At 39.4% G+C, this 20,692-nt stretch overlaps 1 protein-coding gene across 11 annotated transcripts in view; it reads right to left on the reverse strand.

Annotated features, from left to right (window-relative positions):
* Positions 1 to 319: 319 nt before the first annotated feature.
* Positions 320 to 20,692, reverse strand: part of TNRC6B (trinucleotide repeat containing adaptor 6B) — a 142,251-nt gene continuing 121,878 nt past the window's right edge. For 7 of the 11 annotated variants that reach the window (XM_030468447.1, XM_030468480.1, XM_030468464.1 and 4 more), the window contains 6 exons: positions 19,570 to 19,716; positions 19,236 to 19,331; positions 17,565 to 17,834; positions 17,049 to 17,119; positions 15,090 to 15,229; positions 320 to 14,133 (listed from right to left, as the gene is read on the reverse strand). In XM_030468447.1, coding sequence (XP_030324307.1) covers positions 13,743 to 14,133; positions 15,090 to 15,229; positions 17,049 to 17,119; positions 17,565 to 17,834; positions 19,236 to 19,331; positions 19,570 to 19,716 — 1,115 coding nt within the window. In that variant the 3' untranslated portion in view covers positions 320 to 13,742. The remainder of the gene's footprint in view (positions 14,134 to 15,089; positions 15,230 to 17,048; positions 17,120 to 17,564; positions 17,835 to 19,235; positions 19,332 to 19,569; positions 19,717 to 20,692) is intronic. The other 4 variants (XM_030468490.1, XM_030468454.1, XM_030468497.1 and 1 more) reach the window with 1 other exon arrangement.

Below are 20,692 nucleotides of genomic sequence, written 5' to 3' on the forward strand. Positions count from 1 at the left end.
ACCCAAAAATATTTTGTAGTTATAATGTAAGCAACTGAGTTGCACATAATACAATCATATCTTTAAAAAAAAAAACAAAAACAAAGAAACAAAAAAAGCTGTTTAAAAGCCCCCCCCAAAAAAACAAACCAAAAAACCTTCAGAAAACTTATATAAGTATTACACCATCTCTCAGTTTCAATGAAATGACGACGACTTAATTCCTTATTACTCTTAAACTTTTCACACTCCAATAAAACATCACTCTTTCGTGTTTTTTTCTTTTTCTTTCTTTTTTTTTTTCTTTTTTTTTTTTTTTTTTTTTTTTTTTTTTTTTTTCTAAATCCAGCATGAGAAATACAGTACCTGCTATGGCAAAAATACACATAAAATGCAACATTTCAGCTTATTTGTACATTAGTAGAGTTTAAACATCTTTTTTTTTTTAATTTTTTTATTTCTTTTTAAGTGAACCAGTGATTTTAAGTACCACTATACTAAAAGTAAAATAAAAATATAGAAAAGGAGGAGAAGGGGGGCAGCCGGCCGTACAAGAGCACCTTCTGAAGTGCCAAGTTTCTGTGTCCATGGAAAACCCTTAGGAAATTCAAATATCTGTGAGTGTACGGGATGGAGATCACGATGAAACCTGGATATGCAAGACATTGTGTCATCTCCCCGTTTGTCCTGTATCTTTACTGCACAAGAGAGAAGGAGGGGAGCAACCAGAGCTACAGTAAGAGTTTAGGAAAGGAAGCCATTTCAAGTATAAGAAAAAAAAAAACAAAAACCAAAACCCAAAACACAACACTTAAAGGTAACTTGCAAATAGCATCAATGCACAGCCACTAGTTTTATTATTACATCTGCTTCTGGGGGACAGTGTTTCAGGCAAGAGGACTTGAGCTGTACCTTCCTGTTACCTATTTATGTGCAAAATAGAAAAGCTGCCTTTTCTAATCCAGCCATTTCGGACATCGCTGATTTTCTGTTCCGCAACCTCCTCCCTCTCTTTTGGAAGGAGGCATTGTTTTATAGAGAAGACTAGATGAAATGAATCTATTCCTCTTCCAGACACACTCTTCTCCCATTACTTGTTTGCAATTAAGAGAAACTTGCCAAAACACCTGATGCCCACCATTAGCCAGTTTCCTGAACAGGTAGAAGGCATTTTACCTTTGTAAACATTATCCCTTTTGTTTTGTGGAACTCAGAGCAGCATTTCGTAGCTCCATCCAAGCGGTGGAGATTAAAATAGATCAGAACGCTCCCCATCACTGCTTTTCCTCCTCCCCTTCTCTCTCCCTGCCCCTAGAAAGGTTCCATTTGGTTACTTTTGATAGAAGGTGTGTTTTTTTTTGGTTCTTTGGGGAAAATACATCATGTATTCTTCAAAGTAAACATTACAGAATTATGACCCGCAGGGTCATGCTGCTGTTTGTTCTGCTTTCCAGATGAGAAAGAAAAAGCATCGTGCATCAGATATTCTGCATGTTTTAGACAGGGTGCAGCAGAAATCCAAGATACGTATGTGTGGAAACCCTAGAGGTGCACATGCATTATTTCAGTTTACTTTTTTGCAGAACCACTGTACATTTTACCTTGAGTACTGGCAGAGATGGAAAGGGTGGCATACGGCAATGGTGGAGAGGTGCTCCTAAGGCCACAGGGGAGCAACGCAGGACAGAAAGGACCAGGGAGTGTCAGATAGGAAGGTTTCAGGTACAGAAACCATACTCTTGGTATTTCAAAGGCCAAATTCCAAAAGGCTTGGGCTCATATGCACATCCCTGAGACGCACATCCAAGAAAGAAGAAATGGCGACCATGTGATTGGAGAGGGGAGAAAGTAGCAGAGGTTCCCTGACAGCTGTGGGCTTTACCCAATGAAGACCTCTTCCCCCACCACCCCCCCAGAGACATTCTGGGAGAGCTGTAAGGCATCTACACAAGCAGCATCTACTATCATTCCCTCTGTTCCTACATTTTACTGGCAGGTGATGGCTTCTGTACATCATGGACAAAAAGAGACACTGTGTTTGAAGTGTCACTGGTAACACACTGAAATTAGTTCAGGGAAGGAAACAGAAAGCTACTCTGCCCTTCATCCCTGGAGCAGCAGCATAAAGTGGCAAGGTTCTTCATATTACAGTCTCCTCTCTGGAACTACGCACCACAACCTCCCCTTCCTGATGGCAGGAAAAGATGTGTTGACTGAAGGATGACATTACCAAAATCTCTATTTAAAAGGCAGGGAAAGGTACACAAACTGATTCCAATTTGGTGATCTGGTGAAAGAAGCAGCAAGCTCAAAGTACTTTAATCAAGTTTATTTAAAAGTATGTATGACCTGTAGCAAACACTGGCATAACTATGTAAAGGAAGAACAGGAGAAAGAAACTGGCATATAGGCAGAGAAGGAGTATGAGTAACTGAATCTCCAACTTCTGTTATTCAGGATCTGTGTGTCTGATGGCTTCAACCATTATAAAAAAAAGAAAGAAAAAAAAAAAAAAGAAAAAAGTTATCTCCTTCCACACAAGCAAACAATGTAAAAAGAGTGATCTTGCTGTAAAAACCTCATAATACTTCTATAATGCTTTTTTTCTGTAAAGCACTTTTACAAACATTTACTTGCTGATCCTCACAAAACCCCTGTGAGGTAGGTATTATCATCACTCCTGCTTTACACATGAAAAAACAAAGGCAAAGAAGTTAAAGAACTTGCTCAAGGCAAGGGAAAAGTAAGGGCCAATGTTAAAATTCAGGAGTTCCAGGCTTGTGGTCCTGCGCTCAAAATCACTAGTTCAAATATCATATTATAAAGGAGATAACACCAGATGGAAATAAAAGCCCATTAAGTTTAGAAGAAAAGGTAAGATTTAAAAGGTTACTTAAATCAGAATGGGAAATGTACCACGAGGTATTTTTGTAAGTTTAAACTTCAGGTTTGTTTGTTTTTTTTATATATATTTTCTTTTTTTCTTTTTTTTTTTTTTTTTTAGATTTTTTTTCCCTCTTTTTTTTTAAAGGCAATCTGACAGAGTGGAACCCTGATAAGATCACATCTGCAAGGCAAGCACAGATGCGAGAGTCATCATCAAGTCTATTACTTATTACAGTACTATGAACATCAACAAAAAAAAAATTGCTGCATGAAAACACTGAATACAGGCAGGATAATATCTCAGTTTATGAGACTACATCTAAGATAATGCCAAGGATAATGTAAGTACCATGGTATGCCATGGACAAAGGAAAAAGTCAAGTCAAAGGGTCCCTATTACGATGATGAAGAGAGCAGCGAGATCTACATTTTTCTGAGGAGACTGCTCCTGAGAGCTCAGCAAGCCTCGAGGACACACGTAATTCACAATGACTGCATTTTGGAGATGTGAGGAAGCAAATCTTTTTTTCTGACCATTATGATTTACCTTATAGTAAAAAAAAAGGATCCTGTCTTAAATAGAGGGCCTTGTCTACAGATCAGTCTGCATTCCCTGAAATTTCACATGCTGCCAACATTAGTGCTAAGTCACTGGCAGTCACACCAGACAACAAAGCATAAGTAGCTGCTGATGTTGAAAGAAACACAGTCCTTGTGGTTGTGCTCTGGTCAGCACTAGAAAGTAAGTACCACTTCCACCATCTTGTCTAGAGCTGTGCTGTCACTGCATAAGCTGTGCCAGAAACAGCAGCAAAGAAAATTTTAGGGAGAAGGAAGAGTAGACGTCAAGGACCAGCTGTGTTCGAACTCTCCTGGAAGAGCACAAGGACTGCTGTAATGGAAAATGAGGAGTAAATCCATAAAAGACAGTGCTTGCAGCACTGTGTTTCCTGAGCTTGACAAAGGCCAGAACACAGGAGATGGCAGATAGCTTCCCAAGTAGCGCTGGTGTCCCATTCACCTTACTGGCCCTGGGTTAACACTGCACGGCTAGAAGTCACAATCCTGCACAAGGCTTAGAGCGGGTTTTTTTTTTGCAGTCAATGGTTTTCCAAATCTCTGCCCAGTTACCTAATGATCAACTTCTGTAAAAGAGAAGTTCTTACCAACTCCATTTTATTTCAAAGTCACCGCCTCCCCACTTCCCCAAACTATAATGGGTATACCATGGACACAGAAACTCTTAAAACACTTCAGCAGAGCTATCTTTGTCCCCTACGCCCCCTTTGCAGAATGCATAGTTTACAATTCACTTACAAAATAAAGAAGCAATGCTGACCACACATGGGACCTTTTTTTTTTTTTTTTTGAAAAAAAGAACAAACAACCTCTTCTTAAGTTCAGTATCAAAATTCACATTTGCATAATAATACATTTCAAGGCCATTAGAGAGGAATGAGAGCGAAGCAAAGAAAACTGCAGAGTCTCTCCTCTCTTTGTCTTCCTGAATAGAGCTGCAGGATCCCACCGGAGTTTCTTTTCAGGGTGGGAATTACCAAGGGCTACAGCAACAGCTCTTTATCTTGTACACCTCGTGTTTTGGGTGGGACGAAGAGGTGAATTAGTAGAAAAAAAACAAATGGAAGGAGACACTGCAGATTTCCATGTTTAGCTACAAACAGCTTCAAAGAAACAAAAAATTACTTCAGGTTTTTTTTTTCTTTTTAAACACTTCTACCTCACCATTTCAAAAACTCTTTTTTTTCTTCTTGTGTAATACCCTGTTCATTTAAATGGCAACAATAAGTGTGCTGGAAGTTGAAGGGCTGAAAAAAATAAATTTTCCTGTTTCTCTTATCAGGACAAGGACAGAGAGGGTAAAAGTGTGCCTGCACCCACTATTTAACAGAAGCTACAAAACATCATCTTCTCTACATGTATAAATCTGTCTCAAACATCACTGTGTTTCAATTCTCCAGTGCTTACAAAAAATAAAGCCACACGCACTCACACTCACACACACAAACATAAAAGAGAAGCCACATAATACATATACAAACTCAACCTGCAACGGCAGACTAGCCTCAAACTATCAACAGCTTCTGTGCATCACAAGACATCCCTTCGCACCCCCTCACCCCATCTTTACCACATCTGAATACGTATTGTGCAGTGTAGAGACCAGCCCAAAGATGCTGCTTGTCAAAAGGGACCAGTGGGCTGGAATCTCCATGTCTGACCTCTTGAAAGAATAAATTGACCACTGTCTCCCCTCCAGCCCAAGCGGTCTCCTCAATTAGACAGTCACTATACTCACAAAGGCACATTCATAAATACCACATTTAACTTACTGCTTGTAAAAAACATAGGAGGAAAATGTTAAGCGCTTATACCCCAACCCATCCCTACTGACCCAGCAAGAAGTTATCACAATAATGTATCACTTGGTGAGACCTTACTCTACCTTTAGAAGGTACATATTAAAGAAGTCTTCCAACACCTCTTTTAAAAAATTTTTTTTGCATAAATGAACGCTTTTTTTTTTGTTTTTGGCTTACATATTTTGGAATACAGCACACTCACTATAAAGCTCTGTTGTAAGGCTACCCCCTAAAGTAAGGCTGTTCTACCTTGGCTTGCATTTTTCACTTCATTTTGCTTTGTCTCCATACGTCCCCAAAACAAAACAAAAAAACCCCACACAGCGCCTTCTATAGAAAGGGTAAGCCATATCTGGCAGGAAGAGGAAGGGGAAAGAAAGCACATAATATCTTAACCTTGCCACTAAAATAGCTATTCTAACAAGCTGTGCAACCTGCTCTTACTGCTCAACAGTAAATGATGAAGAAAATGTTCACTTATAGTTGTGTTTCATCTGAAACTGGAGAAGCTTCCACTTTGTATCAATCAATTAAATCAAACATTAAAAAAAAAAAAAAAAGGAAGTTAGTTCTGTGAATGTAACAACACACACTAATACCCAAGGGGAGGAAACATTTCTTGCTAAGCACTGCCTCCTTGTATCATGCATCCATGCAAAGTTCTCCAGTCTCTTCTCTTTCCCTTAGCCCACCACAATCAAGAATGTTTGCTGTGAAAATACCTAATGCTGGCTGGCACAATGCATTCTTCCTTCCCCTTCCCCCCCCCCCCCCCCCTTTTTTTTCCTGGAGTGCTCTGTATTAATTACAGAAAGGCTGTCAGAATGAAGTCAAAAAACTTCCTTTCTCACCACAAAGTTAAGAGGAGCCCTAACACTGCTGAATGTCACCAGTCCCAGCTGTCACACACACAGGGCAAAATGGCTCTTCGCAGAGGGCACTTGATTTGCTAGAAGCTTGCTTATATAGCACAGGATTCTGGGAGACTTTGAGAGAAAAAACTTTCCTGCATAGCTCGATGAAAAGCAACACGCAGGCAGACTGTGGATGTGACAGGGTGTCATCTGCTGCGTGCCACAGATGAAGTTGCATCTACCTTGGCCTGACAATAGTTATAAAAAACAGGCTCCAAACCATCAGGAGCTGTGTGGTGCTTAAGGTTACAGATGTAACCTTAAATCACTTGTCACATCAGGATTACAAGCTAGAGGTACTACATCACAAAGTTTAAAGTCTCACGTTACATCACAAAATAGAGAGCTGTATTTTAAATAGGACCCTGACTCAGTTTTAACAGCAATGTAGACAGGCCCATGAATTCTACTGCAGTGACTGCTTGGTGTGTCACTAAAAACCAGACCTGTTTCCTATTACCTACTGCAGGGGGACTTTGGTAAAATTCAGCACTGATATTTACAGTGATGGGACACTTATGGAAAACATTGTGAGGGACATGAACTATCAAGGCTGCTAAACATCTCCAGTTAGGCTCCTGTCATTTAGCCCAACCAACAGCTCTGCTCCAGTATGATTTTTGCTTTGAGTTACAGATTTTGATGTGAATTCAAGACAAGAGGGAAAACTACACTGGGAAACTTTACCTATTTCTCCCCACTTCCATAAAAACCTTTCTGCCACAGGTGGAAGCCTAGTATTGGAGGTGAAGGAAAAGGGAGGGAGTTTGGTTTCTACACATCTGTATTATGATCACTGTGGGAATGACTGATATGATGTATCTAACAGTAACAGTTCCTAACATTGTAAAATAGTAGAAAATTTAAATTAGAGAACTAAAATTTTATTTTGTGCAAAATCAATTTTGACAAACATGTTCTGCATATATTGTTTCAGACTCAGGACCAAAGTTGCACTTCAACAGCATTTGTTTGGTGTTTTTTAATTTTTATTTTCCTTTAAAATTCACTTCAGCTTAGTTTTCTTGGCATTCTTTCCTACCCACAAATACATGCATGCATATTTACAATCAAGAAAGCTGCTTCTGCTAGGGGAATCCTAGCTCTTTAAAGAAAAAAAAACCACTACCTTTTCCTTCAGTCATGCCCTGAGATGCTACCCATCCACCATAAACCCAGCATTTCAATCCACTCCTGGTCATATGATTTACAGTGAATGTGATATATGCAACATAGGTATTTGCTGCATTGGAAATACAACAGGTCCTCCTTTGCTACCTTGGCCTGATCCTGCTAAGGTTCACTTACACAAAGAGCCCTTACATGAACAGCACTTACTCACGTAAGGTCAGTGGGACTAATTCACTTGAGGATCACTCCTGATTTCCTGGACCAGACTTGGCCAAAATTGGGCATTTCAGATACAGAAACAGTACTCCTCTTAAAGTGAACAGGAAAACAGTATGCACAAACAAAATTAAAAGCTTAAGAGGTAAATGTTATAAAGAATGAAGCGAAAAATCCTAACTACACAAAAAGAACCCTACAGTATTGTTTGGATGCACTAGTAAGACACAGTGGAAGATGTGGCAGCATTTTTAGGAAGAAGGAATGGGGAAAAAGATCTAAGAAATAAATGCTTAGAAATTCCATGTCAAAACCAAAACAAAATGGAAAAAAGAGGCCAGCTTAATATAAAGGTTGTTATTTAATTTTTGAGGTGGCTATCCCAGCCAGTTTGTTGTAAACATCCTGTTTACCTTACAGAGGAAAAACATACTTGACTTAATATTCTTGCTCATTTCACAAGCCACTTAATGTGAAGCAAAATAAAAAACTTGTAAGAAAAACCTGACACCCTGTCGTTGGAAAAAACCCACAAACCAATGAAAAACCTACTCTCAAGACTGCTGGGCAAATGTCCTGGTAAAAATATAAAAATGCTGGGAAAAGATGGCATGTCTTCCAAAGTACATGGTACTGAAACTGCTTTCCAAAGTAAATGTCAGAGGTCCCAACACAGGCTTCTGAGCTGTACCCTGCTGTTTTTTTGTTTTGTTTTGTTTGCGAGATGTTGTCACTGCTATAATGAAATACTGAAATGGAGCAAAGAATTATCAAACCCATTAAAAAAACCTCAGCTGGATACATACTACAGGTGGGGTATGCAAAGTGCCTGGTAATAAATGCGTGCTTGGTTAGAAGACTGCTAAAATTATGATTTTTTTAAAAAATGAAATAAGTACTGAAGGATTCAAAACCAGGAAAAAAACCAAACAGGAAAGCTGAAACCACCTGTGAAGTGTATGTATGTTTTAACTGCATAACCTAAAGACTAAACCCAGGAACAAAATTATAAAAAGTCTGTCTATTGTTTGAGAAAGTAAGAAGCATTTCAGTGAAAGATATGCTGCTTGATTTTTATCTGGAAAAAGAAGCCCAAAGTCTATTCCAAGCTGTGCTTTCCCTAGCTTGTTTTCCCTACCTGCTTTGTCAATATGTCTAAAAAAGATTCTGGCACTGGTTTCCTCCTTGGAACAGTTTTGTAAAAGCCCAGAACCATCTATTCCTGATGACGTCTCGCTGTTCAGAGATCAAATAGTAGCTGAGTACTTAAATATTAAGCTATGTTTGTACCCAGAAGATGAGCCTGGTTAGCACAAAGCTCAGAAATCACTTGCAATGGTTAGGAGTGCCATTAATAAGCTATACTAGCAACAACATCATGATTAACTGCATATAAATTAGAGAGGAACAGAACTACCAACTGTATTTAGAAAGTAGTAAGATTTATGTTGCGTTAACAATTTAAGAAAACTGTCACTGAGGAGACAGGTCACTAATATTTGCAGGCCTTCACATTTTTAGAGACAGAAGAGCAGACTGGGTAGTACAACAGGTTTGGACCCAGCATACTGCTGAAGCTCCAGACTGCCAATCCTTCAGCAGTCGGTCACAACCCACTTCCAAGTGACTGTCAAGTACCTGGGCTCTTTTTCACTCCATCCTACAATTTCCTCTCTCTTGGGACACTGCTGATTGAATAAAACATACCCTCTGGAAAAAAAACTCAGAAATTCTCTCCGTAGAATAAAAAAGCATAATGGAAAACCCCTAAATAAACTCTTCCTCCACTGTCCCATGACAGGATTTTTTTTTTAAAGTGTATTATTATTTTTGATGCATTTGTTGCAGTACACACGTATACATTCAGGTGTACACGCAGACAACATGAAAACACTGGGCAACTGATATGAAAAGGACAGGAATTTGGCATCAGATTTTTTTTTTTTTAAATCATAGAAAGTTATTTCAACAACTTACGTAACTCATTGCACAACACGCTTATGCAGCACTCTCTTTTTCCTTAAAATGGTTACATCTATTTCTATGAAGTGGCTCTACTGACTCACTTTGCCTTGTCTCTCCTCCCTTCCCGTACTCTAGGGCATGCAGGTGCATGTAAAAAAGGCACTAGTGTGGTTTTTGTGGTTTAAACCTGGCCATTTCAGGCAGAATAAGCCCCTGACCCTTAGAACTGGGAGACAGAAGTTGGCCATCCCAACACTGAACTCTGAAGTTCCAGACTGTAAGCCCTGGTAGCCAGCAGCAACAGGGTGAGCAGAAGAGTTTAACAGGTACTTCCCTTGTATTAAAAAACAAAGACTAGGGAGGTGGAGTGGGTGAAGAAAAAACAAGCAAGCAGCAAATCTCCAAGTGGGGAATATAACTGACCAAATAGATGAAAACAGGAAAGTTAATTTCTAACTTAACATTTTTGGGGAGGTTTTTCATATTTTTCTGTACTGAAAAAGGCAGGATAATAAAATTCTGTCAGCACTGGTTTTCTTTAGCACTACTTAAAAGTGGTTTAGAGAAGCACCATCACCGATTTCCTGCTTGTCCTCCTAATTGAGGACTCTTTCAGTTAAACTATACTGCATTATAATTAGGCTTATAGTTTCAGTTTCTCTTTGTGTTTAAAAAGGTGCTTTGAAGAATATTTGTTTAGTTTCAATCAAGAGGGAACAAAGTGATATAGATTTCCATTCATACACTTTTCTTCTCCATGCTACCACACACATTTGCATGAGTAACAAAAGCACTATAAATGGTAACCCTTCTCCCACAGCTTTTTAAAGATTACAATGAATTTCTGCTGCTGATATAGAGAAGTTTTCTTAATGTACTTTAATTTATATAGTCTTTAAAATTTTTGATCCCCCACTTGACAGTAACATTTGGAGATTTTTTCTTTTTTTCTTTTTCTTTTTATTATTTTTTTTTAGCTTTTTTATTTTAAAGTAAAAACTTTCAACTTTTTGAAGATTCAGGAACTTGTAAAAGTTTATCAACAAGAAACAGCCATCTATCTAGGATAAGGTTAAATAAACCATCTTCAAAAAACTGGCTTCCTACCCTAGAATTCCTGAGAATGCTTGCAAATTTAAAGCAGGAAAATAAAATGTTAAAATAAAACAAAAACACTGTTAAATGCTCCCAGAGTTAGTCTTCATCTAAAATATATATGCACTTTTTGGTCTTTTTTTTTTTGTTTGTTTGTGGTTTTTTTTGTTTTTTTTTTTGTTTTTTTTTTTGTATGTTTTAAATTTTTTTCCCTTTAAGCTTACAATGGAAGAACAATTTAGCTTTTCTTTTTAAATATTTCAAATCCCTCATTATGTCTTGTAAACAAGAGGGGCTCTAGCACCCGGCTTTCACCGTAGTATCGCAATGAACTCAACTAGCCCAAAGTGCAGGAAAAGGGGCCTTAGGGCAGGTTGGGAGAGAGAAGTGAGGGTGGAACACAGCAACAAACCAGCATGTATAGCACACCATGTGACAGAACAGACACTGGCTTATTTGGGCCAAAGGTGCTTCACTAGGAAGTACTGCTGGCACAGGACTTTTAAGAACCTGCTCTGTGTATCTGAGTGTGGCTGGTCTTTGAGCAGAGACTAGCAGAAACAAAGCCTTATGGATGTGTGCATGTGAGGGGCGCTAGCTACCAGGAGCTGGAAGAGAGCATTTTGTTTCTTTGTGCATGGTGATATGAAGGAGACACGATAGAAAAGGATATTCAGAAGGGGCCAGAGTATGCTGCGCACTCCAGTTTTCTAAACAGATGCAAACCTTCACGCGCTTTTTTGTCACGTAACGCTTTGCATACAAATCTACAGGCATGTGTATATGCAGCATTTCCCTCAGTCAGCCTTCCTTGTGACATTGGGTTTACAAAGAAAGGGCGAATTAAAAAAAGCCACGCAACTCCCTAGCCCTTCCCTCCCACCCCCAGCACACAGGCACACGCACGCACACACGCATACCCCTAACATTACTTGAATCTGCCTCTGCTTCTCCCCACACAGCCCATGCTTAGAGTTAAATGTTTTAGACATTGTTGTATCCTTCAATGAAAACGCTGAAAAAAGAGACTTCTCTATCCGGCCCCCCCCTTCCCAGGTAATAGAGCCTGACCACTGCTCCAGCTGAGGGCTGGAATGGACAGGTTTATGCTGGTAAAGGATGCTGGCACTTTGTCAGACTGCGTAACAGCTACACAATGCCATATGGTAGTCCTAGCACTTACAGAAAAAGTACCAGCATCTCTCTTCCCTCTTCTCCCAGCCCCACACCCCTAAAGACTTTGCACTTTGTGTTAAGGGATGTTTCTTCAAGTCTGCTATGAGTCTTTTCACAACAACAGGTCTTAAAAGTTTTGTTCCCAGCGCACACATGCACACACACACTGGCTATCACTGTGGATTATAGGTCACCCCTATCCTGCCCAGAGTACTACTACACTGATGCTAAAAAAAAAACCCAAACCTTTCCTTAAATACAGAAATTAAAAAGCAACAGTACAGAAAAAGTAAAAACAAAAAACAAAAAGGTGCAATACTTTCTTTTTTAAAAAAAAGTCTTTGCTAGTTATATACCTCTCTAAGCAAAACCACGTACACAGGAAAAAACACAACACAGAGGAACAAAAGGAAACGTTTGAAGTACACACTGGTTTAAGAACATTCGTAAGTAAACGTTTCTGTCAGTGATGGTCTGGTGCTGTAACACACCAAGGCCTGGCACAGGTAACGCTCACCATGAAGGACATAGGAAGGAGTAGCTGCATGTGCTTTCAGGAGATGAGGCAGGCCGGCCAGCAATTTGCCGACATGATTTAGTTTTTGTCAGTTTTAATACAAGCAGTAAATCAATTAAAAGGCTAATTTGGTTGGGCTGGACTTTCGAACTTTGGATGGATTTTTTCAAGAATGAATATGGGTGCCTATTCATAAGTTTGGGGGAGAAAAAAGAAAGGTCTTTTTCTAAGGTACTGGAGTTTGTGAGACTGCATTAAGAACATTTGTCTTAGCCGCACAAAAAATGGCAATGTCTTCTTTCCTCCCTTTTTCCCCTTGTTGGAAGAAAAAAAAATGGCTTGCATTATATCACAAACATTCTAGGGTTCACTCAGTACAAAAACCCCACATGCAGACATAAATAAATAAATACACTGCTAGTCAAAAGACAACACTGGCTCTCCTCTCACCAAATCCTTTGGATATGGCAGTGTTCTGCTCTACCACAGGGTTAGAACAAGGGCTAGGAAGCAACTATCTACTCAGTATGATCCACAGACTTGAGATAGCACCCTGCTAAAATGAATTTTAAAAAATCTACTGACAAATTTTAATCCAGCCCAACTGGATTCTGCTTCAGCCACAGGGACTTCACCATGCCTGTCTTGTTTTCTCAGAATTAAGACATGCAGATGGCCAGCCAGCCCGTAGACCATCAGCAATGCAGCGTTTCAAGATTATATATATATAGAGAAAAAAATGCACACACACAAACATGTGCACACACACTCACACAGAAACAAGCACACGTGGGCAGTTACATGTGCCAGAACACACTGGTACTTATCAACCAGCCAATCACAAAGTGTTGGTTTTTTGTTTTGTTGGTGTTTTTTTTGTTTGTTTGTTTTTTCGGTTTTGTTTTTTTTGTGGGTTTTTAAATTTTTTTTAATTTTTTTTTTAAGTTTTTTTGTTTTTAAAGTGAGGCTCCGTCAAGTCTTTCCCAACCCCCCTCCCTTCTTTTCTTTAAAACCCCTCCCTTCCCCCAACCCAACATGGTAGACCTAAGGACGGAAACACACCCAGTGCAAACAAAGTTAAAAAGCTATTTTTTCAGTATATATGTTTCTTAGCAACAACTTCCGTATAACATGAAAAAGTGAAAAACTAGAAACTAATTTTTTTAATTTTTTGTGTTTAAATTTAAATGGTATGTGTACTTGCTTCACATTGTCTTTCTAAGTTGGCGTTCATGATTCAAGTATTTCAAGAGTGATATGTTCTCTTTTTGGATTCATATTCCAAACGAAAAACTGAAGTTATATAAGGGAGGCAACTATGTGCTCAGACAGTCTGTCAATGACCCACCTTTTTTTTTTCTCTCCGTTTTCTTTTTTCCTTTTATAAATGTATTTATTGCAAGTTGAAAAAAACGAAAAGGTCAAGTTAGTGCTGCTGCTGTTCCAAAAAAGGTCACGAGGTCAGAGTTGAAAGTTCTAAGTTCAGATTGAATCCGACCCTCCTCCCAGAAGGTCTCCAGGTAGTAAGGGAGCAGGGCTGCCCATTCTGTGTGGATCCTCTACGCTTGGGACCCCCCATAAGCTTGAAGAATAGTTTGGGGGTCCCCACAATGAGGCGCCAGTGAGATCACCCCCACTGCTGCCGCTGCTGCCACCACTGCTCCACTGCCCAAGCCCTGTTGACCCACCAAAGAGATTCAAAGCAGGTCCAACTGGATCTGTCTGGTTCTGTCCTGACTCCAGGGATTGCCAGCCTGCTGTGGGTGCACTTGGGGTTGCTGCAGGTGTAGGGGGCTGAGCTTGTGCCAGAAAGCGACTAACCTCTTCATCTGTGGCAAACTCAGCCAGGATGGTAGTGTTTCCCAACACACACCTAGAAGACAAGATATATGGAAAAAAAGAAATATTAGAACTGGAAGGTAAGGGCAAGGGATTCAGAGAGCATGGAAACAACACTATTAGATGCCCAAACCATTGGACATTATTGGCTTGCTACAATGGAGCAAGCACAGAAAACCAGCTGTTCTCAACAGTGAAACTGACTCAATGCACAAGAACTTCGATTTTTTTAAGGTACGGGGGGATTCCAAGACAAATTAACCAGCCCCCTCTCGCCAGCATTCAGTTTTTATGTGCTTAGCAAAACCTTTCTAAATTTAAACAAAGGTCCTGAACATTAACATCAAGAACAATAAAAGAGCCTATACAGTGTAGCTCAAATGGTAAATGCACATATGCCACCTTTCCAACAAAACAGATGAAAAACAGGTTAAAAGTTTGTGACATTCAGGATAAAAGTCATATAGTTCGTAAGTTTTCACTGAGTTTACGGGCTTACATCACCACCCTCCCCCCATGCCTCTCAAAATTTGTCTCAAAACCTCCCATATTTTAAAAACATACCAGAGCCACAGTCAGTTCCAAAAAGCTTATTAACAGGAAACCTGCAGTTTTTCAAATAAGCTATTGCAGGTGTCTCTCAAAACTACAGCAGATTACCACACATTTGGGTTACACATGCAAAAATAATCTGAAATGATTCCCAAGCTTCTATAAAACAGCCGAAGTTGTACAGCAAGGTGCATACTGGTCACAATTCCACCCTATTTGCACCTTCTTGGATCTGTATGTGTGCCAGCTTGTACCAGCAATAAGGTAATGCAAACAGAAGGCATCTTTGTTTCTTGTCTTCCTCTGCCAAGGAATGAAAGACTTCCTTCCAACCATGATACTTGAAACCACTTCCCAATGCATAGCCCTGAACAGACATTTTGTGTTTGTGACCAATGTAGTAACAAAGCATGGACACTGGACACGGGGATTGCTTACATGTGCAGTGCAGTCTGGGCCTTGGCCGCCTCCTGTTTGGTGTTGTATCGGATAAGGGCGGTGCCCTGGGTCAGGTTCAGATGGAATGTCAGCAGTGGGCCATGCTGCATGCAGATCGTCCTCAAGGTTGACCCATCGATCTGAGGAAAAACAGTCAGCATAAAGCAGATGTTTGGAACACTTTCTGCAAAGTTACTTCAATCCCAACTTCATCTCAGCAATTAAAAGATAATCTGCTCTCAGAAAGGGAAACAGGTGAAAGCAGTGGGAAGTAAGCAAAGGCGACAGAATTAAATTTTCAAACAGAACCAGTATGCCTTGACTTGTCACAATTACAATGACTTCACTTTATGGAATAAAATGAATTATCTTTCCTGCTCGCTTGCCACTTTAGTCCATTTCATTGAGTTTCTTCCATTATCACTATTCTTATGGCAGGTTTTCCAGTAATTACACACAATTTGTAATGCTCACTACCTTCAGCCATCAGGATTTGCAGCAAAGGAACCGGAATGTCTTAGTTGCCAGCACTCTGGTTTCAGCAGAATTTAGATTAACCAGTATTTAAAAGTTTTTTGCAAAACTGGAAATATTACCTCTACAATGAGGGGTTTTTAAAATTTGTTTTGGTGCTTTTTTGTCATTGTGGTTTATAAAACGTCAACTCATAGAAACAGTCAGTGAACTTTCTACCAAATCCAGCTATGCTCGTTCCTCCTGAATTCATGTTTTCACAGCAGTTGTTGCCTACATTCCTTCTGCAGCAGTAACCACGTGTTACTTACCTCCAGTAACTGATGTACTCCAAGGTGTTCTGTACAAACAGATTCCATTCCTGGTATGCTACAAGAACATGCACACATGAACGGGATCCATATGTGCAGATACTTAAAGTGCTACTTTCTTCCTTTTCCCTTTCCCCGTGATTATATGAAACAACCTCAAATGAGGGAAACGGAAGTTGTGTTGTGTATACAAAGAGGGGACAAAGTTAAAATAGAGAAACTTGAAGATATTGAGTATGACTCCACCTTAACCTTTATACTTTCTTCTGTAGTATAACCCACAATGAACAGAGGATTTCCTATGGAAGAGGCAACTGTAATCTAGTCTCTTGTGTGTTAAATGTGTCCCAAATATGTTCTTCTTCCATTAAAAGATCCCTAAAGTATTAAACTACCTTGCACAAGGGAGACTTAGAACCATGCCTCTTCATCACATCTCTTGTGATCACTTCATCTCATCACATCAAGGAAAACAGTTTGCAATTTTGGGTGATCTGAAGGAGACCTCAGTTTTTACTTTCACATTGATGTTTTCTTAAGACTGTAGTAGGAGCATGATAAATCATCCTGCTGAACAGAGAATTCTCTGTCTAGACCTCAGGGTCCTGCTGATAATCATACAGGCTCTTCCTAAGCCTAGAATGTAGACTATTTGGGATTGCTGAAACCAGACTCTCCACAGAATTCGTCTTGAAAGGAAGTAAGCTTGGAGAATACTTGTAAGAATAACTTAACTAGACTATTTTTGGCAGGAGAGCTGGAAACATTCTGTGGCTTCACTATGGAAACATCAAAGTGAAAACCAGCAGTTACACCAGCTTTCTTATTGACAACATCCCAAAGAACAAGTCTCTCTAACAGCTATAAACCATTCCACATGATGATCATGCAACTTATCCTCACTTCTGGGAAAAATCTTACAGTAATTTTTTTAAACTCTCAGTAACTAAAGATTATGATGGTCATGTAGCAAAAATTAAACATTAAGAAGTATCTTAAGAGATTACAATAGAAAAGCCAATCACAATGCAGTCCAGTTTAGCAGAAACACATCTTACATATGCTGACAAATCTGATTTAGTTTGATTTTTTAAAAAGAGAAACAACTGAAGAATCCACAAATTCGTATCTCAGTAAAGCAAACAAGTTTGCAGAAGCAACAACAAAAAAATACCTGTGGAGTGAGATTGTGAAGAACCAGCCAGTAGCTAGGACGAACTGAGCCACCATCACTCCAAGCAGATGCTGCAAATGAGAAGACAGAGCAATCAAGACAGAACTGATACAAAGAAAACTATTTTTCTTTCCAGTCAGGTCTCTGAATCTCAGACAAATCAGCACTATCAACCCTGTGACCACATGAAAGCCTTATCTTGATTCCTGAAAACAAAACCACATCTTTCCTCCCATTTCACATCAATATTAATTTTCTACTAGAGTCTACCTTTGAGGAATTTCCCATCCACAACAGACCATCTAGCCTTGGAGACCCCATGTATTAGGAATTCCTTCCTGGCAGCTCTCCACCCATCTCAGTCCCTTCCTGCAGAAGGACCTGGGATTCCACACACCACCCCCTATCCCAACTACTGACAGCAAATTTCTATTTCAAGAAGGAACTTTTTTGTTTTCCTTTTACCAGACAACTTCAACTTTCTTTCCTCCAAACCATTAGTGCTGTACAACGTACACTCCTCAGGTCTGATCAATGGTGCTATCAGTTGATTCTTCTCACCAGAGGAAAGCCTTGAGTCCTGTGCCCCCCAGCCCCTGACCGATCGGGGTGCTGTGCTGTTCCATGGAGATGATGGTTTGGGGTTGGTCAGGCCAGGAGGCGGGCGGGGCAGCCCTGTAGTGTTCCTTGAGGAAATATGGTTTTTCCACATCTTGTTGGAGAGATGAGCGGGATTGTGTCCTATGGGATCTGGGGACCATGTTGATTTGTAATCACTGAATTTTGCTGGAAGATTAAATAAATTGTACATATTAGAGAAAACTTAAGAGATTCAACTAGCCTTTACTTGTACTATGGCTGTAAACCCTCTGACCATGTTTGTATCTGAGACAAGCACAAACCACAGAAACCACACAACACTTAATTTACCATACCAAAAAATGTCACATTACACGTAAGTTAATCTTTGCTTTTCTGTATGCTAGCAGAAAAACAATCCTTAGATAATTTATGATAATATAACCAGTCATGGTATGTTCAGTCATTAACAAGATGAACTGCAACTTCTATGTCCATGCTACATTTCATTTGAGAAGCTGAGAATTTCTTGTAAGTTTGGGCACTAACTGTCCTTTAATGTAATTGAACACACAAAAAAAATTAAGCAGAGGTAAGAAGTTGATACGTGCTACTCCTTTGCTCAGGCTAAGAAAGATTTTTCACGTCACTGGAATGTTGCATACACAGATATTGCTTCAAGACAAAGTCACCCAACAAACTGTCAGCAGGAACACACTTTTTCTCAAGGGGTAAATAGGATTTTCAACCCATTTTGCAAAGATACCGAGATCGCCTATCAACATGGCTTCTGTTCAGTAAGACGTAAAAAACAAAGTATAGGCCAGTTGCTGCTCTCAGCTACATTCCTCACTTGTGCTATTTACACACAATTCTTCAGTGTTAAGTAGCTGTGAAGTCAGTAAGGTCTCATGAGAAAACTCCGGCATTTAATTCTAAGTTCAAAATCTACATGCTTTGTCTGAAGCAAGCATTTCCAGCATCTTGCTCAAAGGTGTCTGTAGAACATTTTTCACAAGAAAGCTTAGGAGACTGTCTTACCAATGATATAAGGCAGATATGTGAACTACTATTTACAGGCCATTAAAAGCCAGAGGACTGAAGGCCCACTCTCTTCCCAGGTTTCAGGGAATCATGAGTGCTATAAAAGGTGAGACAAAAATTTTCCCTTCCCAGCACTCCAACAGCCTAAAGTTAAAATTACTAAAACCACTCATCTTATTACTCCAATTCCTTAATTTACAGAGACAGAACAGGTATGTTTCAAAAATTACGAAAGTCCCCCAAACCCTTACTCATGTGAACAGATTGTGCATTTGGTGTGTGTTTTTGGTTTTTTTATTGCATCTGCTGCTCACTGCTACTGTAAATTCGCATAACTAAGAATTTTGTATTGAGTCTGGAATGGAGGGCAGAGGATCTTAGTCTAGTTTTTAAAGCAACTACAAGAGATTATTTAATCATCAGGAGGAGAACTATCTTACCACTACTCAAACACTCAGTTCCTAGAAATTACTGCAAGACTAAATATGCAAAGTGGAACAAGAATGAGGAGGCAAAGAGTAAGCAGAAAATGCTTTATCCAGTTAAGTTTTGGAGCCCGCATACCTGAAGTGCTATGAACGTTGGTGAAGGAATTGTCAGAGGCACTGTAGGGCCAGGCACCAGGTGAAGGCAGCGAGGTGTTGAGGGAAGAATTAGACCCTATCAAAGGGAAAAGGAGTGAGAAAGAGTAGGCCAGTTCATAGAGTTTTTGTAATACTGTTAAACCTCAAGAAAGCCACAATTTGTACCAATGACAAGCTTTTATGTGATACACAGCAACAGTGACAAGGCACATAGGCTTCCTTCTTCATGAAATGCAACAGACTGTTATGCTGTTATGACAGAAACATCACTAGAATGACTAAAATAATCACATACCAGTTGTTCACTGTTTTACCTGTGGTGTTGTCCCGCAGAAGTTGGTGGTCAGTATCTACAATGGGAGATGTGGCTGTCCCCCCCAGCACACTTCCAGGGGTCACATAGGGATCAGATTCAGGGTCAATGTTTTGTATACCTTTCCATGGCACTCCCGGTTGGAACTCTGGGACAGGAGGGAAAAAGAAATTAGATACAAACACAGAAATGCCATTGACTGGAAGTAATTGACGAACATATTTTAGGAGGGTAAATAACAGTCTACAATGTTCCTCAGAAAAAAATATCAGACTTTTCTTAATTAACTCTGCTTCACATTTCCTCCCATGGCACTATCTCTAGTGTCTGAATTCAAGTCTACCCTACAAAAGAATGGTGCACATGCATATGGTATTCCTTTAGCTATCCTATCTGAATGTTTTACTACATTCAGATGAGGCTTCAATTAGTTTTACCCTTCCTCCCTACATTATATATAAGATTAAATTACATATTTTAAGATTAGATTCTGAACACATACTTTTGTGTGTGTGCAGAAGCCTTCCTCATGAAAATGCTACCTACCTTATGAGTTTGTAAACACAACATTTGACACTTTACACTGCAAATACATACACACTTTATACATTACCTATCAATACTGAGGTAACACTAAAGTGTATAATGTAGGCTATACATACCCTTATAGTAAAGGCTATGTATACACTCATTGACATTCTTCATGCTTCACAATGAGATGCAATATATTTAACACTTGGGTTTCTTTTCAATTATAGCTCCAAGCATGCCCAATTTTTATGAGAAGGAGTTATATAAAGTATGAATATACAGAAACTCCAGCTACTGCAGGAAACATCAGTAACGTGGTTCCTTTTCTGAGTAGATGTGCAATGAACAAAAGTGTTGTGGCTAATTCTGGAAGCAGTGTTACAAATTAAAACTGCTGAACACAAAAACAAGTAAAGAAGCTTCAAAGGTTACATGACAGTTCCAGCAACTGTGAAGTGTGACAGTGGCAGACTCATCCTTTGCAGATACAAGTCCAGGACAGGGAACAATACCTTTATTCCCAGCCTGAAGTTTTAAAATTAATTAATGAATATTTCAGAGTGGTTAAAAATCCCTGATTAAAAAAGTGTGAA

Source organism: Calypte anna, chromosome 1 (assembly GCF_003957555.1).
Source record: "Calypte anna isolate BGI_N300 chromosome 1, bCalAnn1_v1.p, whole genome shotgun sequence".
Classification (NCBI taxonomy): Eukaryota; Metazoa; Chordata; class Aves; order Apodiformes; family Trochilidae; genus Calypte; species Calypte anna.